General features: G+C 40.1%; 1 protein-coding gene across 2 annotated transcripts in view; it reads right to left on the minus strand.

The window, feature by feature from the left end:
• stx1a (syntaxin 1A (brain)) overlaps nucleotides 1–27,388 on the minus strand; it is a 53,242-nt gene that overhangs the window by 20,979 nt on the left and 4,875 nt on the right. For both annotated transcript variants that reach the window (XR_004695195.2, XM_035154768.2), the window contains exons 2-3: nucleotides 14,968–15,045; nucleotides 8,156–8,255 (exon numbers count right to left, since the gene is read on the minus strand). Coding sequence is in view for 1 of the 2 variants with exons in the window: in XM_035154768.2 (XP_035010659.1) it covers nucleotides 8,156–8,255; nucleotides 14,968–15,045 (178 nt within the window). In the remaining variant the exon portion in view is untranslated. The remainder of the gene's footprint in view (nucleotides 1–8,155; nucleotides 8,256–14,967; nucleotides 15,046–27,388) is intronic.

Genomic DNA, 27,388 nt, shown 5'->3' on the forward strand with positions numbered 1-27,388 from the left:
ACTTTTGGTGAAAACCATTAAGCAAAAAGATACAACTTGAAGACTATACACTGGTATTAGTTTGCAGATATAAAGTATATATGACATTGCAAACACACCAGATTTGATTTAAAACTATAAATGGATTTAATTTACTGTATAAACTGTTTTTCTAATCTATCAACCACTCAAAGTGTCATACAATGTATGTCTCATATACCCATACATTCATGCACTAACGAAACAGCATCAGAAGTAGGGGTTCAGTGTTTTGCTCAAGGACACTTCAGTATGGACTTTGCAGAGGACGGGTCTAAAACCAGGAACCGAACCGCTTTACCACCAGTCTTCACGTGTATAGATCAGGATGAAGCTGTTCTTACATCCCTCATCAGAAATATGAGGATGAAAGCATATTAGCAGAATTTAATAAACGATAAACATCCTGACCGTCCTGGTCAATTCTCTACAACATTAAGCTTTACATCCGCTTTGCTTTTACAGCAGCGGCATTTATCCATTTAGAAAAGAACAAAATCATCTGACAGATTGTTAAAACTATGATAATATTGACACAATTTGTGTGCGCGTGTCATTTTGATGTCAGGGTAACGTGACACAGACAAGACACTGAGCCAGTCTTGCTTCCTCCTCTTTAACTCAGGGTCAATTGCTGCCATTCCAGCCTCTAACTTGCAGCCATTTATCTTTTTTCTCTCCATCTCGCAGTGTCTGTGCACGTCTCCCTCTGCTCGCTCTGTAAATATATTACCAGTCCTTTGTGTGTTTGCTCCGCTTATTGATCGTCTAGAGTCCAGGTGTGTGATGTTTCAGAGAGACACGGAATCTGAGCTCATCCCTCAAACATGACATGTTATTTGCATTAGTGTCGAATACAGTATGCACACAGATAATGACAAACTGAGAGCAGAGATAAAGTTGAACTACTTAACGATAGAAACAACACACATACTCATCCCTACCTTTCCATTCTGAAAGCACAGATTCACTATAGTTAATAAGTATCAAAGCATGGACTTTTTCTTCAATGCATGATGAGCCCTGGATGAAGTTTATAGACAATTTTTAAATAAATATTAAAGTAGGTAGATGGCAAATACACTAAATAAATAATTATATAAAAAAAATGAGCAAACACACTCTATTCTAGCTGCGTAAAGGTAGACTGGTTACTATTTGATGTTCATATTTACCTCTACCAAGGACATTATATTTTGGTCTGCATTTGCTTGTTTGTTAGCAGGATTACTCAATCTATGGCGGTATCGAGGGCGCACGAAGGTCGCTCTCACGTGCAACAGATCCCGAGTGACAGGTACACAAACACAAGAGTGAAAGAGAAGTTCTCGTGTGACAAAGTGAAGCGTATTGCATGCCACTTGTGGGTACATGCACAACTGCAGCTGAAACTATGGTGGTGCAAATAGTGAGGCACACAACTATACAATGCCACAACAGAGAAAAACACCAAGTTCGAAATCTTATATTATTATGGTTCATTATAAAATTGTGTCAGTTTTGGTTTTGTACATCCACAGAAAAGGATAATTTTCAATAAATTGTATTTTAAAGGTGAAGTTTTCAGATTGTACACGTCAAAGTCTGTTCACTGGTCTTGAGAAGCATGACTGCATCTGTGAAAAGATGCATGAAATCCTATAAATAGACTTTAGACCCCTTGAGGTTTGCATCAGTTGGGGCTGAAGAGTTTGAAAATGAAAAATAAATCTGGGGCTGTGGAGTTAGAAAGAAGTGAGCTGAAATATCTGCATCATTTTATCCTCTCTTTTTTTGCAGTCCAAATTTTTTGGACAAAAGAATAGAATGGTAATGCTGAAAACAACTTATAGTAATCAAACTGAAGTTATTACAAACCTTATCATGGCAAACCTCAAAATCCACATTCTTATGCCTGAGGTCAACCTGCATTTTAATTAATTCTGGAGGGTTATCTCCACTGTCGAGCCACAAATATAAAAACTCTCATCCATCAGGGATGCCTTTAACCTTAGTTTTCCATTCAGACTCACATAGAATATATCTGTTTCGGCAGATAGTTGAGTAACACAGAATAAATATATTTAGCCATGATTGTGTTGTATTTGATTAACATCCCCCTCCATCTCTTTAAAAACTTCTCTTTCTCTTGCAACATCTTCTGAGACAGTATAACAGGGTTAATGTGAGTTAACATAGAAGTGTCACTGTCACTTTGAAACGTCCCCCTGCCTCCCAACACTTGGCATCAAGGCAGAAAGACCACACTCATGTCCTCTGAAGCCACAGGGACAGAGAGCAGTTAAACTGATTTATACTTGATTTATCATTTATTCAAGCTTTGACCTCCATTGTGCGCATTCATTTGTGTGTTACTCTGTGTGTCCTTGGCCTTGGATACGATTGTGCACATTGTGTTAACAGCTCATTAAGAGGGATATTATTATTCCGCAGAATAAAGCTGTGTCTTAAATGGCTGGAACACCACTCCAGAAATAAAAGGAAATAGAGAGATCAAGTGAGGAGAGAAAGATGGCTGAGGAAGAACAAAGAGAAAACTTTATATAACCTTATGCAACACTTTAAAAAATTTGGTGGGGGAGCTTTGGCAAACAGCAGTCTGAGGGTGGGTGCGCACTCAGCCAAAAAACTGACACTAGAAATAGTAACACTCACAGGCTGCAATTAAAGCAAACATCTCACGTTGAGGACTTTTCAGAGTCGAGAGTAAAGATGCTCTTTAGAAACTACAGGCTGAGATGTCAGAGCGAGCAGCAAACACTAAGTGGCTGGAAAAACATACTGTGAAATGTCGTTAAATAATCTCAAGTGTTTAAGAGCAGATTATCTGCATTTAGTTACATCGACAGCCAAGTATATGCTCCAGTAGTATGGTGGTTGTATTATGCAATTCAAAATGGGTATTTTTTACATTTTGTTTGAATTATTTGGTTTGAGTCACAAACTCAGTTCACTGGAGGCATTTCCACAGCTAAACATGATGCAACACTTAAAAACACACTTTTCTCTAGAACGTGATGATCAGTATTCAACCTGCAGCTAAAGAGAGGGGAGACGACAGACTGGTTAAGCAGTAGATAAGCAGTAGTTATCAGACTACTAAACAGAACTGGTGTGTAAATTCACCATCCACTATCTGTAACAATGCAACATTCATTGTGGGAAACAGAAAAGGAACTAGAGGTGTTGGCAGAATTGACAAACTAGAATGGCACCCAGTACAGAGCTTACATCCGCCAGGGCCCTTTGAATTCAACCAAGCTGTGCCAAATTGCACACACTCTTAGATCAGTCCCACTAAATGTGCCTGATTTATACTGCATTCTTCCACCATGTTTTGTGGAAATCCATTTTGGTTGTTTTTGTGTAATCTAGTTTACAAACAAACAAACAAAACAACCAACAAAATAATATAACCTCCTTGGCAGAGGTAAACAATATGACAAATTTAACATGGGAAAACATCAACAAAAACATCACAACAAGTCTTTTCTTCCAATATAATGTTGATTAAAAAGGTCTTTATACCTCCACCTCTCCAAAGGCCACGTTTCATTTCATAGCAGCCTCCCTCTCTCCTGGGAGAAGCAGGGTGTAAAAGCCACTGATATTCCGGCAGAGGACGCAATCGTCACTGACTTTTGGCCTTTCATTATGAAATCTAAGAACAGCCTTATCGATCAAAATAATGAGAAGCCACACTGCGCGAGGCCGACAGACAACACTACAAATTAAAACTAATAATGGAATTATTTTGAAAATGTGAATTCAATCTTGTTTTTGAAATGTAAGATGCATTTGTGTCTTCTTCTCCTGCATCAGAGGAATGTGCTCATGGGGAAACACAGGTTCCATACCCATTATGATCTGATGGCTATTACCTAATCTATCATCATTACTGTTGCTACATACTGTACACTGCTGTGGAGCGTGCCCACACAAACACACAAACCCTTAACACCCACCGAGCAAAAACAAGCGCACACAATCACTGTATGCTGCGATTCCCTGGAGGAAATAGATACGCTTCATTTAGGGGGGGTGGTGATATGGGATAAAGTATAATGCAGGGGTAAAAGGAATGCGTTGGTATGTATGTGTGTGTGTGTGTGTGTGTTTGCGTGAGTTAATATGGGCTCTGCCAGTGGGCTGCAATTAACCCAGTGCAGATCAACAGGAAACGTCTCAGTCAGCGAACACAAAAGCTCCCAAAGCAAAAGGGGGGAGAGGAGGAGGATAAAAGGGGGGGAGGCTGTGACGCAGGCCAGGTGGGTAATGGCTAGGGAGATGTGATGTGATTATGAACATGATTAACCATGACAGACACAGAAGGTTTATCACTTTACAATGTTCCGCTGTGGAAGACATTTGAAAAAAACGATTGCATGTGTGTGATTTCTTCAATTCCTACTCGTCCATTATCCTGTTCCAGTCCAACCTCGCTCATTTTCAATAACATCCCTGATACCCGTTTTTAGAAAAAGTGAGTGCAGGGGAGGATTTACTGTGAGGAAAATACCACTTTTGACCACTGAAATCTAATCACTTCATAAATGAGTCCAATTGTACCTAATTTAAAAAACCTCTCTGGAGTTGCTCCTAAAATATTGCATTCACAAGGCAAAACATTTGCCTTGTGAGACCTTGACCTTTTACCACCAAAATAGAATCAGTTTATCTGTAAGTCTATGTGAATATTTGCGTCAAAATTGAAAGGATTTTCTTGAGGCAATCTTAAGATAATTCTATTCACAAGGTGAAAAAGGATTTGCGATGTCAAAGTGAACAAATTTGAAGAAATTCCCTCAGGGTGTTCTTGAGATACCGTCTTCACAAGAATGGGAATCCATCCATTATCAAAACCACTTATCCTCCTAAACAACCAACCAACCAAACATCTATCTATGAAAGGAGGAGATTAGAGAACAGGTCTGAGGCTCAGGTTATCACTATTCCTCCTGACAGGAAATCATGTGTGTGCCAAATGTCACAGCAATCCATCCAATAGTTGATGTGAAATCTCGTTTAATAACTTAATATGTCAACCTATGATGGGGCAGCAGAAAATATCTGGAGATCATAAATTCATTAGGATTTATCCCCTGGGGACCATGAGTCTCTGTTAAAAATGTACTGCCAAGTCATCCTACAGTTTGTAGCAATATTTCAGTCTGGAGGAAAGTGGTGGTGATGGGCGGACGGACAGACGGATGGATGGACAGATGCAGGGACGAGCCGACTGACTGACTTGCTGTCAGACGTAGAGGGCTGTGTCTCTCCAGCATGGTGAACAATTATATACAAATAAACTTGTGCTTTAGCATTTTAAGTATATAAGTAAGACCATGGTTTCTTCCTTATCTCACCAAAGTGCTTGGAGTTGCCTTAACAACACCCTCGAAATTGTGTTGCCAGAATATTGTGAGAAAAAGCTATGAGAGACACTGACAGTAAACTTTCTGCAGACACATTTAATATTACTAATTCCCTAAGTTTTTTCAATTTTCCACAATTTTGAAGGCCCAATTCTCCATGAACATTCCTGGTTTACTGCTTGATGTTGATAAAAAATACAATCTGGGCACCATTATGTTTCCAAACAAAATGTATTCATCAGTGCTGATGATTTGTATAAGAATTGGATTCAGGAGAAAATAGTTGCACAGACATAATCATACACACACACACGCATGCACCGACACGCATGCACACACACACGCGGGCACGCACAGCATGTATAAGTGTTGCGGAAGAGATAGAGCGGCTGTCTGAATAAGGACATTCAGATGATTGGAGTCCGTCGGCTCCAAAATGCAACAGGAAGACGGTGAAGAACAGACAGACCTCTGTGTAATGAACGACCCTGACATCTACATCAGCTGCAGATTGATGTGCATTTATCAGGGAGGTGCACACACACACACACACACACACACACACACACACACAGAGTATCAATTTCAGTCACAAAGGAAAAGGCTTGTGGAAGAATTTGTATCTTAAACACAACACCTTGCCTCCTTTCTGCTCCACTCAGTTGACACACCCCGGCTGCTACTTAAAGGGCTCATCTGACGCCTGCTGCTTCACACAGATCGATGCTTTCTCAGATAGGTGGGAGGTCGGGAATCAGGGGGAGGAAAGGGGGTTAGAGGGTGTTACTAGCATGAGTAACATCCCCCTCGTGAGTGCGGTGTCTAGATCAATGCTCTGACATAAATGAGAGAGAGGAAGAGGTGTGAGAGGACACAGATGAGGGGGTTGGGAAAGATGGATCGTAGCGCACAGATTGAAGAAAATCAAAGAGGAGAGTGGTTGAAATGAGAAGAGGGATTATGGAGGAACTGATAAATACAGCCGACGATGGTAACAGCAGGTTAGATGGGGCTGAAGAGTAATGGAAAGGAAGCAGAAAAGTGGAGAAAAGTAACAAGAATGCAGGACATTTTACAGTGAGCGTATAACAGCTTGAAAAAGGACAGAAAGGACTTATTGGTGGAGGGTATATACGGCTCTCAACAGCTTTGAGCTCTTCCGACTTCCATCAGTCTCCATCAACAGGCTGCCTTTTGGCTTTTTCCTGAGAAACTTATTTCCACAATTTACTGGAAAGGACAGATACATTTTTCATTCTTTTGCTGAGTGGAATTTGCCACGATTACCAGGCTTTTCGCTACTGTTGCACATTACACGGCATATAAATAACTGACTTTTGGCTTTATTCTCTTCTCTTCTTTCCAATAAGAGCTTCTCCGGCTCATTACTGAGTCAGTGCAGAATAAAACATTGATGTTATCATTAAGGAGGGTTAGCGGAAGTGTTTGCAGACGCGTCAAGCTTGGTTTGGAGAAAGCGCCCTGGAATGGTTGATTAAATCTTTACCTGAAATACAGCCCAGGAAAGGTGGCGTCCACTCTAATGATGCAGACTATTATATGAATAGCGAACAACAAATACATCTAAAGCCTATGGCAGAATCAATTCAAGCCATGACTATTGCACAAGATAAAATGGATCATCGATTGATAGGTGGTAGGTTTGCAAGTTTCATATTTAAAAAGATTAACGTTGAAGGCCCTGAGGATATGCTATGTGTCGTTTTCTTTATTAATAAACTCTTAACATGTTAATCAGACTATTATTAAAACAAGTAAAAACAAACAAGTCTCTGAAATGCTTCTTGTTGATGCTGTTGGAGAACAAGGTCTAACATGTTGCTCTAAAAATACTCGTGTTGAGTATCGTGTTATGTGTTGAGTTGTGCTGAGATCCAGAGCTGGTTTCACAAAGATAGATTTTGTAATCTGCTTTGAATTCTGGGTAAATTACAGCTGTTTTCAATCTAAAAATTCTGACTGACTAAGGCATGCATTATATTGCTCTTCTGTGTTCACTCCAGTAGAAAGTATTTATAGCACACTACAGCATATGAGTCACATCAATGCATACAATCAAAACATTCAATGACCCTTTTTTCCACATCATTTAGTTTCTTGACACATTTAGTCTTTTTCATCCAAACAAACAGTTTAGTTAAGTAACGTAAAGTCTCTTCAGTGAATCCCGGTTCACGTTTCCACTGCACCTGAGGAGCTATAGGGCGAGTGGGTGATGGGTTAAAAATGTTGTATTAAAGACACAATTTTTAACCCCAGTAAGCAAATATATGTCTATTTACTTTCGCCTTAGAATAATGTTTCAACAATCCTGTGTTTTAGGCCTATATTTCTGTTTCAGTACAAACACAGTTACTGTGATTGAACTGTGCCCAAATTTTTTTAAAATTTTGTTTACTTCTCCCTCTTTTCCATTCCTTTGGTTGATCTAAAATATTCTCTTCACTAAATTGTCAGGAAGCCAATAACAGTTTTTAATGTAACCTGATTTTTCTTTAGTTTATGCACATCAAACGTTCCACAAAATGTTCTTCGTCCTTTGGGGAAGTTTCTGGGCTAGAAATGCCCTGATTTATTTTTTCTGCAATCATCTAAAACCAGTGCAAAAACTCCACCTGTACTCTTGATAAACTCGAATCCTCTTATGATTAAAACACAGTATTTGTGGAGAAGTGAAGATCATGTTGAATATCTCACTCTGTGAGATTTAAACAAGAAGGAGAAAAGTCAAACAGCCTTACTCTCATCAGGGTTAGGTGAGGCGAGGATGGCGCTGTGCTTCCTCTTGACCTCTTCAACTTTCTCTGCCAGAGACTCGATAAAACCCCGGATTTCTTCCACCTGGTTTAGGAGAGACAGAGAGACCAAAATGTGCTTTAGATCTGACCAACATACTGAGGTTGATAGAAACTGATCTGAAGATGTTATTATCATGGTAAAGGCAGAATGACGATGGTTTATGGGAAAGAAAACGCACATGACTAAAATCCATCAAATTACCTTCTGCAGACATCCTCATTTCATCACATTTTTAAAGTTATTTTAGTCAACAACTTGCAGGAAAATGTCTGTTAGATATATTTAGTTCACCACGTGCAGTGAAACCGATTCAGTTCACTACTCACCTGAGTCTTTACAACCTGTGATATATCTCAGGATATTAAAGAATGAATGTGTGATTCATAGTTTATATAAGACCGTGCAGGGGAAAGTTAGCTCTGATGTTAGGTGATGATACCTGGCTCACAGCTGGTCATACATTTCATCCCAAAAACTCTGGATGGGGTTAAAGTCAAGGCTCTGTGCAGAACAAGGTTTTCATATCAAACTCAGAAAATCATTTCCTTAAGGACTTTGCTATTTGCACAAAGGAATCTTCCCGTTGATACAGGTAAGAGCCTTGAAGTTCACAGCTGTTACAGCTGTTGAAATATGGTTGTGTGCTTTTTAGATCCTTGTAAAACGAGAGGAAACCTGTGTGTTTTCATGACAAAAAAACACTACGTAAAGAAACATCTGGATCGACATCAAAATTGTACCCAATTGTTTGTGCCTATTTAAAGAGTCTGGATAATCTGCAGACGATGAAGAGAATATAAATGATACTTATGTGAGGTATAAAGTAAGAAAAGTTTGTTTCATTTTTTAAATTAATTCTCTCTCTGACACACACAGGCTTCCAGAAATAGCTGAATATGAATACATTTAGAAACTTTATCTCCAAAAGTTAGATCAATGCCCAAATATTACAAAACCTGTCCAGTTATTAAACTTTGGTACTCGCATCTCGTGCTAACAGGTGGATCTTATTACCTTTAGACAGAGTCAGACTGGCTGTTTCCCCCCCGTTTTTACTATTTATCTAAAGTCAAACTAACCGGCTGCTGACTATAGCTTCTCTGCAAGAACGTGAATGAAGTAATTACCCCAAAACATTGAACTGTTCCTTTACCCACATGATTGAATGCATGGAGGTGCATCTCATGCATCTACTTCTATGAACTCTGTACTTCACAGCATCATCTGCTACCAAGCTCCAGGTCTGACATTCTCCCCCAGCCACCTCCCTCGTCACCAGCTGTGCTGCCTCTGACTCAGGTAACAGCTGGACGGGCAGCAGGTCACATCTGCCAGCGACTTCATCTATCTCTACTCTCTTCTCAGTCTGTCAACCACCCCTGATCACTTTCACCGCCTCTACACCTGCTCCGATACAGCCCAGCCTGTACTCCATTCATTCTGCTCTATCCCAGGTCACTTCCTCATGCAGATCTCTGGTTCGTCTTCTCCATTTGCAGTCCACGTTTTCTCCGTCGCTCCTCACAGCTCTGCACTCCCTGTTCCTCCATCCATACATTCCTGAGTGTCCCTCTTCCACTCAGCCTGGGTCATTATTCTCCCATTATCTCTTTAATAAGCTGCTGATTGGATCATCTTTTTTCAAATAACATCATAATTGTCTCTGAGCGACCACTGGAGAGAGACCAGGCTCTACAGGAGGCCCGCTGAGGTGAGCAGAGTTAAATAAATGTAAGACCGACATGTGGAGAGAGATCATAAAGGTAAAAAGTAAGAGATTGATCCAGGTAGGAAGAGAAAGAGACATAAAGTGAGCAGAGGATGAAACCACGGGTTCTATGTGTTTAGATGCCATGTGTTAGTGAGTCACTGTGTGTCTCTCAGAGAAACCAATATCAGACACTACTGAAAAACATACATGCAAAACAAATAATCAGACATATCCACCTAAAGAACCACCTTACCAATTCTATAAGTTTTCATTATTAACTTGAGCTGCTTGTTCCACGACACTATTCAGGAGTCTCTGTATCTGGTACAAATACACAATTGCAACAATCCCACAGCTGCAGAAAAAAAAAAGCAGATTTCCTTCTTCGTGGTCTAATTTGAGTTATGTTGGTGCAAAAGTCTTTTCATCTAGAAGAAAAGATGATCAGAAGCTCGAGGCCACAGCGAGTCTGTCTTGCTTTCGCTCACTTCATTCTTGCATCATCAGGTGAAGGCGCTTGGGGCATCATATGAGCCTCGTTAACACAAAAAGCAAAAAGAGGGATGACAAATGGTGCTCATATGCATCTCATACTGTGACAGCGGTGTGTTTGCTTCAGAGTTGCCGTCTCTTAAGTGATTTATAGCTTTTTTAAAAAATGATTTTAAAATGACCCTTATTTGTTATAGTCATTACCACAAGCTTTAGGTGCACTGGTCACAGTTTAATATTTTGAATAAAAGAACATTGTGTTTCTAAAATGATCCTAATTCAAAATATAGATGAAGATGATGTTAATGAATTTAATGTATCTTCATAAAATGAATCTACATTTAAGTTAGACAGCCTACACCTGCTAAGGCAGTTTATTGCAGCTACTATTTGTAGTGCTTCACAATATTATTTAGGTCATCAGCAGAAAATGTAATTTTGTATATTTAGTGGACCCATTAAAGAATATGGGAGTAGGCAGATCCCAAATGAACAAGGCAAGGCATTTATTTATAAAGCACATTTCATACACAGAGGCAGATTCAAGGTACTATAGAGGGACATTGAAAACAACACAGTGACTAAATTAAAAGCAATCAAAAAGGAATTAGTGGTTCTTGGTCAGGTTGGTTCTGCTGAGCTTGGCGGACTCAATCTCCCAAGTGATGGCGATGACGATGCTGGAAGAGATGGGATCAGACTGGGAATTGGCATCATCAGCAGCAGCAGCAACAGAATTGACGTTCCTGTAGGAATCAGGGCAGTAAGCGAGAAAGAAGTTTGTGTTGGCCGAACATGGCGCCATGGCTGGTGAGGGTTTGTCGGAGAAAGACTTTGCTGTTATAGTATAGCCAGATCGTATTGTTAAGGTGAGTTCCTGAACCCAGATGCAGACTAAAGCTGCTTTCAGCAAATGTCCGAGTGAGACATCTACAGTTTCTACGGAGTTTACCCGCAGTCTGACTGGAGCAGAGGCTTTGATAGGGCAGGGAGGTAGAGGCAGAGCTGGGTATTTGTAAAGGACTTCATTACGGTGATGGGGTGCAGCTGATGTGGCGCCGCTCTGACTCCAGTGCACCTGCTTCCACTCAGACAAACAGACACGAGGAGAGAGGGGCACAGAGCCACGGGGGGAGTGATGGGCTGAAAAGTGAATGCCTTGTTAAAAGGATACATTTATTGTGCAAGGGTAATGCACCATCTTGTCTTATGATATAAAACAAAAACACAGGATTTATGTATATGCCTCCTGCATGTTCTACTTAGACACCACGCTTGAATGTTCTGGACATTTTCCTATTGTCGTGAACCTTTCTGATGCGAACAATTTCCTTTACCAAGACAAAATTTTAAAACAAACATGTTACATGTGAACACCAAATAAACCAAGTAAAAATACTTCAACAAGAGAATAAGTATGGAGAAGGTACCAGCAAGTAAATATAAAAAGGTACGGAAGCAATTACACTAATACACACAGATCGATGACAGGCACAGTGTAGTACACGATACTTAAATACCAGAGACCGACCAGCTACATACAACCCCACACAAATGCCGGAGCAAACACATTATAAAATCAATAGCCGCACTGTGAGAGTCATGTTTGTGGTGGAGGACAGAGGGCTACAGCCGTCTCTCCACTGTCTGCGTTCCCCCCAGATCACCACTGAAAGCCTAATTAACGGATCCAGTCAGGGTTAGAGGCTGATTACTCCATCACTCCCTCTGCCCCCTTAATCTTCTCCCATCACCATCTCTCCATCACATGTTGTTACCCGTTCCTTCTCTCTGGTCTCAGTTTCTAACCACATCACTCCCATTTCAAACTCTGCCTCTTTCACGATCCCTGCGGCTTCTGACTCGGTCTCAGACTATTTGCTCTCCGTCTTAGAATTTCACTTTTCTCTTTTCTACATTCTCTCACTTGAGACAGATGTAACAGCCTGAAATTCCACACAGATAAAGAGATGCCTCGATATCTATGATGGATACAGACAGTTTGTCAGAGGCGAGAAGCAGCAGAAGAACAGACAGGCAAATGTGAGAGAGATGACTGCTGGCTACAGTATTTCCTTGAGGCTAAAAAATCTAATAATGAATGTTTTAAATTTAGTTTCAGAAATTCTATTACATATATTTTGAATCCTCAACTTCTTCTATTCCAATAAAGTAAAATGCAGTATATGTTTTGTATAGCAAAGCTGCAGCGTGACTGCGTGGTGAACTATGACCGGCGACACCCTAATTCAACGACGTTTTGGCTGTCACATCCTCCTGCCAGCTACCCATCTCCCTCTCCTCCTCCTCCTCACCAACAACAACGCCAGCATCTTTTGTTCTTCCCTGTTCATTTTCTTGAAACCCCAAAACCGCGTATCCAACAACCACGATTTCTGTGTCCGTCACATCCTGCAGTGCCCACATTCAGCTTTCGGCAAGCAATTGTCATTCTCCTGCATTCATGCTTGTGTGACCGTGCCCTCACGCTGGACTCACACCTGAAACACTGCTTCACTGGGAATGGGCTGACGTTGTGTGTTACCTAATTGGATTGTGGATTCTGTGCGTTAAATAGGGCTCAAACTTTCAAAGCTCAAACATGTGGCAATAGATGAACCAGCCCATTAAATCATGTTTAAACAAACACTCAAGCACTGGCCAATCAAATCACGTTAATGCGAAAGAGGAGGCAGCTGGTGTGTTAATCTGGTTGTATATTTTATTTCCTGTGCACTTCTCTTTAGCAATGCACTAATAGCAGGCAGGGCACATTAGCACAAAACTCGGCTACATTTACGTGCGTCCAAAGCATGAAACTGTTATTGTTGCTAATATGACGATCACGCCATGCAGCAGGAACGCCCACCGTCAGGCGTTAGCACAATTCATATGAGTGAATCCAGTGTAATGAAGCTACGAGGAATTAGCTGCTTTCGTCTGCTTTCATTCATCTCCAGAACACAGACTACTGTGGGCTGTAGCCAATTGCAAAATAAAATTGCAGCATCTCACTCAACTTCACCCATATATATTATACTCAGTATTTCCATCACATGCCTGCTGGTCATTTACAATATATGATGGCTGCTTCTTGTTGTTGATGTCTGTCTTTATTTTCTACATGGTGCCCTGATTGTTAAAGGTTCCCCTTGATGTAATAAATATCTGTACAGGGTTTCATTGATTGATGCACCTGCAGCTCAGTCACAGATGATTTAGCCACTTTGATGATGCATTTGTGGTCCCATGTTGCTTTGACGACCCACATATCAAAGTGCGGATCGTCAGACCTCTTTTAATAACTCGCAAATGAAATTCAACCTCACCCCACCAACCTCTTTGTTCCATTTGTGACTTAAATACTTCAAAGTTAAAGACTCTGTGTACATCAATTGGTATACACAGGTTTTATATACACAGGGAATAGCTGATAAATATAAGTGATATAGCAGTGACATAGGAGTTTAAATATACATTGATTAATATGGATTATAATAAAAAACGTTTACCTCAGCCCTCTTCTTTGAATTATCCTGCTTTTTACTTCTAAACCACTCGCTGTGGGAGATGAACTAAGCAGGCTTCTTAAAAAGGCATTACAGAGGCCACTTTACTCACTGAGAACGATGTCACATAGTAAAGTCAGACCAGCTCCATATGGCTGATGATTCACAGCAGGTCTCCATCTCTCTAGGGAGGAGAAGTCAACTGCCACTACACTGAAATTGGGGCCCCCCCCTCTGAGAGCTATGACGATGTTCAGTTTGTGTTCCAAGCGCAAGTGCACAGCATGTACAGGAAAACTCAGTCCTGAATAAATGCATATAGATACAGTCATGCATGCATATAGAACAGAGGGTGGGGAACCTTTTTTTCCTATGAAGGGCCATTTTAATGTATATAATAAATCCTTTGCAGGCAGAACTAAATCACTTAACACGTATCAAACTAGCCTCTCTAATGCAATGTCTAGAACTACTTCTATTTTACAAGATGTCTGAGGTCAGATGGTAGTGATGAGGATGCTACTCACAGCTGGTTTCAGCCATATCAACTTCCTCAAACAAGTCCTCATCTTTGGTTCTGCTATGCATGGCTTCTAAAGACACTTGACATGTAAGCATTTTCTTCGCAAAAAAAAAATGCTGTCATTAATCTTGAGTGTCTATCACGCACAAGAGGCGAGACTGGAGAGCTATGAATGTACATTGTTGTGTCGTTGAATCAATAAAGTGCTTTTGAAATGAAATAAAACACATAATGATCCATGCCACACCAGCAACAACATCAGCAGCTATAAAGCATACCAATGCTCCCCTGGGAAAAGATAAGGCATGAGAGTGATTGCAGCTCGCTCTCTGAAAAATGAACATGATTAGACAATGTCAGAAAAGGACTGACCCCTAGGCAGAATGTAGTGTGCAAACGACCTCAACTTTAATTTTAGATGACAAGATAATAAACAGCTATAAACCTGTTAGTGTGTGAATGGAAGGAATAGTGACTGACAGAAGGAGGAAGGAAAGATCAGGACTGAGATTAACAAACCTGTTCAAAGAATTCGTCCATAAAGCCTTTCTCCATTCCCACGGCGACTTCATCCTCTTCCTCTGTCGTCTCCTTCCCCTAGAAAAACACATAACATGTGGAGTTAAATAAAATGGACAAAAGTAAAATAATGAATTAATTCAAGACATTTGCATTACATTAACATTGGCCATGACTGAATTGCGTCAAACCATTATGTAAAAACAAAAAACCCAACCCGCTGTTTCGGCTGGGGCAGTGTGTTAGAGCTTATGTCACAAAATCCCTTTTTCATTTCACAAAACCACATGTTAATCATGAAATCATTGTTATTGAGACATAATATTAAACTTCAGCCTTGAGGGGTCTCTCAATCAAAATAATAACAAAAGACCTAGTTTGATTGATGTCTTGAAGCTGAGTGGGATCATGGGAGTTATTGTCTTCACAACCATTGCCGATGAAAATCTACCTGACGTAACTCAGGTGCAATTCATCTTCACGGATGAGGTTATGTATTCAAGTATTGTTCATGTTACACAACAAACAGCAATGAGTAATCATGATTCGTTACGAGTGACCAATACAAACAGTGAAAGGAAAAGAAACTGCCAACTGGCTAGCAGTTCACCATACATCGTTTGCCCAGGAAGTTAAAGCAGAGATGGGCAAAGCCACGAGGAAAGCGGACATGACGCAAAACAACCAAAATTAAACATCCTGTTTCCTTGAATTAAAGGGGTAGTTCACCCAAAAATAAAAAATTCACTCATTATCTACTCACCCCTATGCCGATGGAGGCGGGGGTGAAGTGTATGAGTCCACAAAACACTTCTAGAGTTTCAGGGGTATACAGTGTAGCAGCCGAATCCAATACAACTTAAGATATTAGGGACTAATCCTCAGACGTGAAAAAAACATCTGAAAAAACACATAACATGTCTCCATTCTGCTCCTGTGGTGTCATCAAAGTGTCCGCAAGCCCCGACATTCATATTCGACTCGAAAGGGCGTGATTTACACAAAGCCTAAATGTCCAATGATATCTTCCGACAAGGTGGATTCAGGGACCGTCGGAAATGCTAACGTCTGCTAGCTTAGCCTCTTCTGGTGGACTTTTAGGCTTAAAACAGTGTAAATGACCTCGTTTCGAGTCGAATATGAATGTTGGGTTTACGGACACTTGGATGACACCACACAAGCAGTATGGAGACATGTAAAGTTTTTTTCCTGTTGATTTTTTTACGTCTGAAGATTAGTCCCTAAAATCTTCAGTTGTATTGGATGATGCAAGTGTCACCAAACCATAACTCAACAAACTATATAACATAGGTCTAATCTAGACATTTAAATAAAGAATTGTAAAATAATGAGAATTTTGTCAAACATTATACCTACTTTATAGTTCAACTGTTTCATCTTATAAAGTTAAAACTTCTCAAAGTTTTAGGCATCAAGCCAATGATTCATTCTGAAGTACATGTTCTCGTTGCTAATCACATATCAGTCATTGCACTACATTAGCAGGGATCTCATGTGGCCTCATCTCATTCATCTAGCCCCTGTCAAACTAATTCAATTCCCCATTAGCAGCCCATGAGCTCCATTTGCTCATCAGTGCTGCAGCGAGGGAGTAAAGTTTTCATCCTCTCCTGTCCCAAAAGCAGGGAAAGACTTTTATGTATGACATAATAACAAGCTTTGTGTGTTATAAGTACGATTTAGGATTTAAGATTAAGAATCTCTTTTTCAAGGGAGACCTGGCCAAGATAGGCAGCAGCACAGATAAAAACATATAGCACAGATAAAAAAAAAATTGCATAACACACAACCTGATAAGTTAAAAACAGCAACATCTCATAGAATCTGCCTCCAGTTCTTTAATTCCGGTTTTAAGGCGTAAAGTAAGATCAATATGGTGAGCTTCAAGTCCTTCTGCAATATATTCCACGTCGCAGGTGCAGAATAAGCAAAGGCCCTTTTCCCAATTTCTGTTCAGACATTTAGAACTGAGAGTAAATAGGATGTTCTGAGAATGCAGAGAGTAATGCCCATTGCCCAATACATGTTTGCTTAATGCAGACACAGGTAATTAGGGAGCAGGCCCAGAATCGATCCATGTCATTATTGGATCACAGGAATATCGTTGGGTTTTGATTTTGGTGTAGGGACCAATGTTTTGGAGTCTGATGCAGATTCTGATATTAGGGGGTAAAACATTTCATATTGATATCATATGCAGTCTTTATGATATATATACAAATATTACTTGGCAATAATTCCCAATATGTCATTATCAACCCCTTATGACAATAAATGTAAATGAGGCTTGATATTTTACAGTTTAATCATAAACTTTATTATAAATTACTGTAAATAAGAGTTAAATATAAACAAATGTTCTGCATTGTTTAATAAAAGGTTTCATAATGGCACATATCAACAAACATGAATGTAGATACCAATATGTCTGTGAAAGACTCATATCAGCCAACCAATATAACGGGCCACCTCTGAAAACTACATCTTCCCAATACTAAAGACAACATATTAACACAGAAGAGAGAAGCAATAATAATAAATAGAATTAAAAATTAAATGAATGATGGCTGAAAACCATTTAGCTGCTCCAGTTTCAGGCTCTAGTGCTGTGCATGCTGGCTCACTGTCACACTGTCATGTCTTACTGGGACACTAATGTTATTAGTGACAGCAGCGCTTCTCCAACTACAAGTGGAAATGTCTGCTGTGTGAAAGATCCACTGACAAGACACATTAACCAGTCAACCCACGTAATCCTTCTTTAAGAGATAGAAGAAAAGGGGCCTGAAATTCATCCCATGTTCTCGGATGTTTCAATTTATTTTCCCAAATGTGAAATGCCAATTTATGTACCACCAAAGCTGTTTATATATGTAAGGGAAGAGACAGCGTCTTCTGAATGTCCAAAAAAGAACCATGTCTTTGAGGAGTCGTAGGTTTTTTGCATGCATTGAAAATCTACAATTAGACAGTCCCAGAATAATATTCCTTTTAAGATTTTGCATGGCCATAAAATGAATTTACCAAATTTAACCGATAACATTAAACTACATTTGTGTCTGCTATTTTATCAAAAAATGATGGATACAAGACAATTCTTGCATGTTCAATGTTTTCTCAAACACAAAATCAATTCTGTGGAGCTGTAGCAGGTGATGTGTCGGCACAGAGGCAGAGGCAGGGAGAAGATGTGGAGGAAATGGGCAGAAGAACAGTCGAAGAGAAACCAGTTCTTGAGATGAATGTCGGAGAAGACAGACTTCAGCAAGAGATGGTGCGGCAACTGGCACAAATTTAAGTGAGAAGAATAGAGAGCCACTGTGATCCTGCTAATATCTAAATCCACTTAAACTGTATTTAATTCAACAAAAACTGGATTGTTTTTTGCTCTCTTCATCAGACAACCTTAAAAATATTCTGTACAAAACAATTAAGTGTTAAACTGTGACAGTTGGGCATATAAATGAGATACACAATATGTTGTTTACTTGGTGTCTCATTTAGGAACAAAACTGCTATTAATAAATACATTTTTGGTGTTGGTGTGGAAACGAGGTGCATTTGAGGAACTGCCGACTATTAGAAGCAGAGAGAAAAGAGGCGGCAGCAGCAGCAGCAGCAGGAGGTGGTGGAGGAGGAGGAGGACAAGCGGGGAATCAGAATAAGCTCCCAGATCACCCGTAGTGTTTCAGACTCCATGGAGAGATGCTGCATCCCCTGCAGTGAGAGGAGGGCTTTGGTCTGGTTTTACTTTGAGTGGTCAGGAGGAGAGAAGACTGAGCGCTGCACCTCAAACCTCCAACTCCCACACAGATCTGAAGCTCCTGCTGAGCCACAAGGGGGCTGAGAGAGGCCTTTATCGCTGCAGTCTTGACTCAGCCTACAGTCTTGGACTCCACACACAGCACATGCTCTGAGCTAGACACACAAACATACATGCACACAGTGATAATATATAACACATGGTCAACACACAGCGAGAACAAGCCGTATACAAGCTGGCCCCCATTACGGCCACAACCCTCCGATGCACTCAGCCCCTGGGGCTCACACTCGGGTTAAAACACCCCGGCAGGAGTAGTGGCCTGATTATGCCGTTTATTAGATTATAGAGTTGTTCTAGGCACTGTGCCAGCAGGGAGTCGCTCCATGAAGACAAAAGGCATTGTCTGCACATCCAGTGTAAACAGGAGGAGGAGGAAATATTGTCCAGGACAGAGGGAGCGAGAGATAAACCAGACTTTTAGTTGCGCTGGCTCATGTCAGCATGGAAAGACGAGGAGGAGAAGCAGGGCAGCACAACAGTTACTGAAAGCTGTGGCAGTGTATGTGCAATAAGAGGATGCAGACTGTGCTGATGTATAAAGAGTCAGGTTAGGGAACAGTCACATATGGCAGGTCAAAGTTCACCAAAGTCTAACTCCACATGAAGCCACGCCGCAGATTTGCATCAGGAATCAAATGTTTTATTAGCGCCTCGCTCGATCAGATAGGAGGTGAACAGGAGGCGTTGATTTGCCTCTGATACACTTAGGTCAAGTCTTTACTTGACATTTTAATTAGAGTTTGTCACATATTACATCTTTAAATGAAAAGGGAAGGAAGACAGTTGCAAGTACCATGCATTCAGACGCTGTTACCTGAGAATACTGGAGAGAAGAGCAGTGACGGTTCAAGTAGAGATGGAAACCCATGTGGGCAGGACTTTATTGTCCTTTTGTGTTTCCATATTAAAGCAGACCTGTTTCCCTGCATCTTTGTACTACAGCCAATTCAAGCAGCTTCCTGCAGTCTCATTAGAAATGACTCAGAAATTTGTGTCAGCTGCTCTGAGGAATATAGAGAGCATAACCAGATTTATTATCATAATACAGCCACACAACATTCATTATGGATGTGTGCCCACACACACACACACACACACACACACACACACACTTGAATATAAGATTTATTCATGTTTCCTTTTGCAGACAAATACAAAGATATAAACAACAAAGACTGACTTATGCTCCAATTGCAAAGCTGCTCATATGGTAAATTAATCTGCTAATATAGAAGAGACGTAAAGAGAACACATACACACACATACTCCAGGAAGCTGGAGTATGTGTGTGGAGTATACTACTGTCAATTCCAGGTTCTGCCTGATAAATTGTGTTCATGTCAACATCAAAAGTCATAATTACAACTTAGAAAACCTCTGAACTCTCTGATACATTTCCCTTAATAATACAGAGGTAGAGAGAGATATAAAGCTACAGTATACTGTCAGCGCAAATGGTCTTCATGTATTCAATTATAAAAGTTAATGGAACTTTACCATCTCTCAACATCCATTGTGTACAATCTGAATCTAATTTAAAATTAGAAAACACAGTTTCTCACCTACCTCTAGCAAAGGGGTCACTAATAGGTCGACCGCAGTCCGGACCAATAACCGATAAATCATTGAGAATTGCCAAATTTTGACAGTGTGTCCGTCGTCACCTGCACAGCTTCTCGAGACAATACAGCACTGGTTTAGCCGCCCAGGAAACTCACAGACCAATTGCATTCATTGTAAATCATCTCATGTGATGCCACTCAGCCAATCAAATCTCAGAATTCTTATGAGCATTTTGATAATGTGTGTAAAAGAAAGGGAGACAGTGCCAACAGAGTTTTTTTTTTAAATCAAGACTAAACAGATTCTTGTTCATTCTTCCAACAAGCAGTCCAAAAACAGTTTGTGTCATTTGTTCAAAGACTGTGGTGATTGTTAAAAGCAGCAATGTGGAACAACACTGCACCACTTCATACTAGATTTAAAATCCTGGCAGGACAAGCTAGCGCTCACTTCTGTCACTGAACAATATAAGTGGGGGTGGGATTCAAGAGAAAAAGAAAAGCAGGTGTTAAAGCTGCTCAGTTGTTCAGGTGTGTTGAAATTGTTAGAAAAGGGTTGAGTTAACAAAAAGAAGAAAAAGGGGAAACTTAATTTAGACTATTGTCAAAATGCTCTCTATCTGGAACTCAGAATTTTTTATATCCCTGCTCTAGAAAAATAAACTCCAATGCCACCCAAATAACATGGATGGAAAATTAGATTCCGTGGTGCTAATAGAATTGAAACATTAGATTCAAAAGATTTAAACAACTTTTTTTCCAGAATAATAGTCTTGGATACTCGATACTCTTGGATACTCGAAGAGTATTCAGATTTCACGGGGAACGGTTTTCATAAATAATATAAACGGCAGAAAAGTCTTGATCCAGTATGAGTGACACATAGCACATAGTTAGAGGGACAAACACATTTCCATTCAGCTCCAGTGTATTTGTACAATTTGTGCATCAGTTTTAGTCTCCAGGGTTTGACAATGTATCTCAAATGAAAACCAAGTCATTCCTGTTTATAAATGTCGTCATTCTCACTGTTCAAAGCTCAAACTGGTCCTCACAAAGAGACACAAAGACAACACACATGCACACAACCCCACTTATAAAAATAGGCATGGCTGTGTCTTCACCTGCTCCCATTCTAAAGCCCCCAGGACATTCACCACCTACACGCCAAGAGATCTACAGTCTATGCGGGAAAACAGCCGACAGCAAATCACACAGAAAATCTCCAGCGTTAGGCCTCGTGGCCAGACTTCTTATGAATGCAGGGGTTTAACTGAAAATACAATAGATCAGCACAACAATCAATACAAGGGTCCAGAGTGTGAATTATAATATTTCCGTAACTCCTGAATGATTGTGTAACTTCGTATGCAGCCAGGATTTAATTTTCCATCATATTGTGGTTGTGAGAAAAAGGCAAAGCAAAGCCACAAAACAACACACCGGCCTCACTGACTGATTGCCCCTCAGGCCACCTCACTGAATAACTGTCGTAGTGAAAGAGCGACTGATGGCAGAGCAGGAGTCAGTGTGGTGCTATCGAGACAGGACTATTACACAACCAGCGAGAAGTGTGGGTGACGAGAGGACAAAGGAAGTGATAAGATTGAGCCAAAAGGAAACAAGGCAAATGCAAAACTCGTGGGGTTCCTTTGGCATTACTGTTCTTGCTCAGCAACAAGAGCAACCTTCAAGGAAAATCAACAAGTCTCCGTCTTTGATTCAGAGCATTAGCATGAATTTCAGCCAATGCTTTTCAGCTGGAATAAAATGTATTGTGCACTAGCTGATCAATGCTCCCCTGCTGATAACTGGCTCTTTAAAATACAGATCAATACTCTTATTACTCTGAAATATGTTCTATATGTGCTGTATTACCTTCCAGACGCGCTTCCCTGCTGTCTGTACACATGTTCACATTCATGCTCTGAAGTACAGCACATCTAACAGTGGGAGCGATGACAGGGGAGAGAATAAATTCTGTTTGCCCAATAGATTTGTGTTGGAATTACATAAATTCAGATCTAAATGCAATGTCTACTGTTCAGCACACTATTCCCAGTCCAAACCTGGACTCAGGTGCTGTCCTATCTGGGCCCAGACATATAAATAGAGCATTGCTTTTTTTTAACCGGCGCAATTTTCTTGCCTTTACTGTATTGGTTTAGCTGCCCAGGAAACTCAGACCAATTTTAGGCTTTATCTCATGTGATGCCACTCAGACAATCAAATCTGTGAATTCCAAGGAGCATTACTACTGAAGTTGGTGTGATGAGAGACAGGGATGAAAAGACAGTCTTCAAATATTGTATTATACTTTCTTTGTTTGACAGTCAGTTGTGGATTACACACACACATCAATGCATCTAATATTTCAATATATAGCCTATTGCACTGAATCATTTACTCTTTTACATAGACATTATGTTCCCGACAGCTCCATGAAAAAAAACCCAACTATGAATTTCAATAGAATACCTCTGCTTTACACTATTCACAGAAAGTTGGTAAAAATGACCATGAAGGGATAAATGGAGTACGCAGATAAGACTGAATCGGCTATAAAGGATGTTATACACAAACTGTATAGGATGACTGACTGGCTGGCTGACTGATTGCCAGTCCCATTTTCCTGCAAATAATTTCCCGCCAAGACCTGAAATGTGGAAATAAATTTCCACAAATTTAGAGATCTATTAAAACGACATGATAAGACACCTAAATAGCTGCTAAAATGTCAGACACGTGATTCAAACAGGTCTGATGCTGTTGTACAGGGTTGATTTAAGTCAATTCAAAGAAATTTCTACTCTTAAATTGGTTGCTAAAATTTCCTATTGCCTAAAAATGACACTGGCGGAATGGATACATCATCACAGCTGTCCTAAACAGGAAACAGCAAACATGAGCAGAAATGTCAGACTGAAAAACGGAACTTAATCTGATCATCAGGCTCAGAATTTCCCCGAAATGTTTTATCTGGATTTAAATCGCAGAAAAATTTAATAAAATCGATCCCCACTCTTTAAAGAGCATGTTAAAATTCTTTGCTACGGTTGTTATATTCTGTCTCTCCATGAATTGGTGCATCTCGATTGGATTTAATTAGGCCCTTCGATAGGCTGCTCCTTGTAGTTGTACTTGTTAAAATGTCTGTGAGACATTTCATATGTTGATTTTGTTTAAAAATAGAAAGTACCCAGGTTTCTCAGGCTCAGCTGCTTTCCATTCCAGTGAAAACGCAGGTCTGGCCGAGGTTAACAAGGTGGTTTTATCAGCCCTGCCCACGGAGCACAGGGTCCATCAGATACACAAAGAAGAAGAATGTGGGTGGGAGACGAGATGAAGCACTGCCACCACACCGAGTCAAACTGTGTGCATGCGCAACAATTTCCTTTCCCTAACAATCCTCCTTAATGTCCTCCCCCTTTAATCATCCTCCCTTTTCTTTCTCATTCTCCCTGTCCGTCATTGTCTCACCTCCTTCTCTCTCGCTTGCCTTCCTCCGTACTTCTGCTTCGCTGCTGAATTCTTATAGCACATAAGGCCCACACAACATGGACTCGGTTACCTTTGTCTCGCTCTCCGTGGTCACGTTTTCAGTTTGCGTTCATCTTTTCTTCCTCGCCATCTCACTATCCTTCTTCAAGACCACAGCGTCGGTATTCATTTACCAAAACTTGCACTTTAGATGTTTTTATATTTTGTTTGTCATTAGAAAAACATCAAATTCTGCTACATGTGTATTCAAATATTTAGAATGACAACTTGATCTCCTCCCATTTCCCCTGCTATGTCTTTCATCCCTCTCAGCCCTTTGGTCTCCTCACATCTTTCTGACCTTTAACAGTTTAATCATCAAAGTGATGCCATTTAAATACGATTAAATAAGAATTTACCAAACGCCTATCTATTAAAGGTTAAATAATTACTTACAATGGGATAATAACACGTTTTTCCACAAAATCAATAATAATCAATTTCCGGCCAGAATCCAAATGTCTGCAGCTGCCAGCTCTCACAGAGATAACTCTGTCGGCTGTGGGGACTTCGACGATGAGAAGACTGACCTTTCAGACTTAGTTAGTGGATGCTTACTTCCATTTTGGCTTGTTAGCACATAATTGGCCGATGGGTAGGATTTTATTAATTACATGCTGCTGCGGATGTTCATACACAAACTTGCCTGCCCTGGGGATGTGTGCAGGCAGCTGCAGGTGGTCGACCAGTGTTGAGCGTTGCAGGAGTAGGTGAGAAAATCTTCAATTGAACTTTAATGACGGATCACAGGCTGGGAAAAGAGATTTGCCATCACTGCTATAGGCTGTGGTTTTGCCCATCCCCAGTCTCTTCGCCATCTTCCCCCTGTGGAATATTTTCAGAGCGCTTCACTCTGTAACTCGCTGACCATGAAGGATTATGACAGCACCAATGTGCCACTAACACAATTACATTGCAGATATGGGGGGTGTGACCGGGAGTGAGAGAGATGTCAAGGAACGATAGGAAGTGTAGAAAAAGAAGCATAGCATTAGAGAAGAAAGAGCAAATGGACGGGAAGTGCAGAGAAAAGCCAAGAGAAATATCAGAAAACTAATTTGGAAAGAGGCAGAGATAGAATATTTTCAAATACATAAACATGTCAAACTAAAGACTTATTATTGAATTCTTTTTTTTTGTTCGTTAGAGATGCTCCGATACCAGTATTGGAAATGCCTCCAGTACTGCAGAAAATTCCAGGCGAGTACAAAATTCAATGTACTGATCTGATACCACATCTTTAAAGTATATTAGATAAAACAGCAATTTTCTTTTCCTGGATATCACTTATTCTTCGCCACTGCAAAACAGCAGATGCACTATACTGCCATTGGCAAGTATTGTCTTTAGAGCAGTGAGGAAGCAGTGATTTCCGGTAATATAGCGTTAGCCAATCTAGCTAAAATGTCATAATGTCAATATTTAACACTGTGTAAAGTCCCAGATGTGAAACGGCAACATGTACATGTACCGACTTCAATTTAGAGCAGTGGCACTAGACGCCAATTGCAAGACCAGCAATAAGCCACACAACAATGACAGCAATCATCACTTCTATGCAGGATTTGTAGCATACAGCTGTTAAAATCATGGTTATATTAATATCTGTATATATACAAGTTATTATATATGCTTACATGTAAGCATTGGTATTGGATCGATACCCTCTATCAGACAAACACATAAGTCCAGGTATAAGAATCTGTATCAGGAAGGGAAAAATGTCGGAACATCTCTATCTAAAATGTCAGAAAATAGTAAAAAAGTTGTCAGTACAATTTCCTAAAGCTCGTCATATTGTTTTGTTTGACCATCAGAACTTTGAGGTTTTCAGTTTTCTATCACATATGACAAAGAAAAGCAGAAAATTAAACTGGGAATGTTTTTGCTTGAAAAATACCTTAAGCAATTACCAAAGTTTCTACAAGTTAATGTTCGTCAGTTGACAAATCAACTCAGTATTTCTTCTTTTGCAGTGGTTGCCATGGCAAAATCTTTTCAGAGAAACTGTTAAACGGAGACAGTCTTCCCAACAAGAACAACAGCATCAGTCATGTCAGCAAATGGCTGCAGGACAGATCAGAAAATGTTAATATATACACGTCAGTCTGGGGACAACTGATGGCAAATTATGTCTTTTGTTGTTTAGTTTGGACGGCTTGTTAAGTCATAAGTGCTTCTTTAACCTCATGATGGAAAGATTTACATTAGTACTCTAAAATATTACCACCAAAGAAAGACAGACAGAGCTGCTTAGGCCCTAATGAGGTCAATGACAGTTCATTTGGTTGCAAATTATGTTTAAAGGTCCTAATCTCCCACAGGAATCTGTGATAGAAGGCATTGCCTTTGCTGCTACAGATCCACTCCGCTGCCATCAATTAAGAGATGATGTGAGAGGGAAGGTCGGCACATTATAAATTCAATTTTAGCATCTGCAACAAAAATGACCTGAAGCTAATTCTCCCACAACAGATGGGGAGGTTTGATTACAGAACCGTCATTATTTATTTTTAGGATCTCCATCAGCTTTGGGAGCTGCTGTTGTTTATGAGAAGTAAACAAGATTTTACCCGCATCACAACAACCAATCTGTCATACAGCAGAATTAAAATGAATGAGACTCACAATAATATGTTGAAGATCTCTAATGTAGGAATTATCTAAGATAGAAAACTCAAAAACAACAATGAATATAAGAGCGTATTACTTCTGCCAAGGAGGTTATGTTTTGGCACCTGTCCGTTTGTTTGTGGGTTGGATTGTATGTTTGATTGTTTGTAAGCAAGTATTCGCAAAGACTTGAGGACACATTACCACGATGGATGTGGAGATGAAACATTTGAACTCAAGTACTCCTGTACTGGCACTGCTCACACGAGGACTGCAAGTAAGCACAAATGAACCTGCAGCCAAATTCCTGCAAATAACGCAACGCCAAAATTTCACTTTTTGCATTTGGTGTGAAAGCAGAATGAGGATTTTTTTTGTGAAGAACATTGCTAGATTCAGCATAGGGGACTGACATCTCTAAATGAGTGCAATTTGGTGCAGCTTGATTTCAATTTTAGGGGAATGTTGGGCCCTGGCGGAGGTATGAACTCTTCTGAGTGTCATCCTAGTTGCATGCTTTGATTGTTATGGATGAGGATGTTGTGTTCAATTCACACATTTCAAAAATAACAACAAGCAGCCAACAGATATTGGATATCATTACAACTGTCACCTCATTTGCTGAGACAGACAAGTCCCTGGTGAAAAGCCAGATCGGTCACACTCATTTCATGGTTTATTTATGCAATTATGCAGCCTCTATGTGTTGATGCATAATGTCTTTATCTGTATGTAAATGTGCACCTTTCTCATGGCGACGATACAGGACGATGACAATGCATTTTACTGCTACTTTATCCCTCCATATAGATAGGATAAGGCTCATCTGTGGGTCAGGATCAGTGAGTAGCCATTTTTT

The sequence above is a fragment of the Hippoglossus stenolepis genome, chromosome 4 (assembly GCF_022539355.2).
Source record: "Hippoglossus stenolepis isolate QCI-W04-F060 chromosome 4, HSTE1.2, whole genome shotgun sequence".
NCBI classification, from domain to species: domain Eukaryota; kingdom Metazoa; phylum Chordata; class Actinopteri; order Pleuronectiformes; family Pleuronectidae; genus Hippoglossus; species Hippoglossus stenolepis.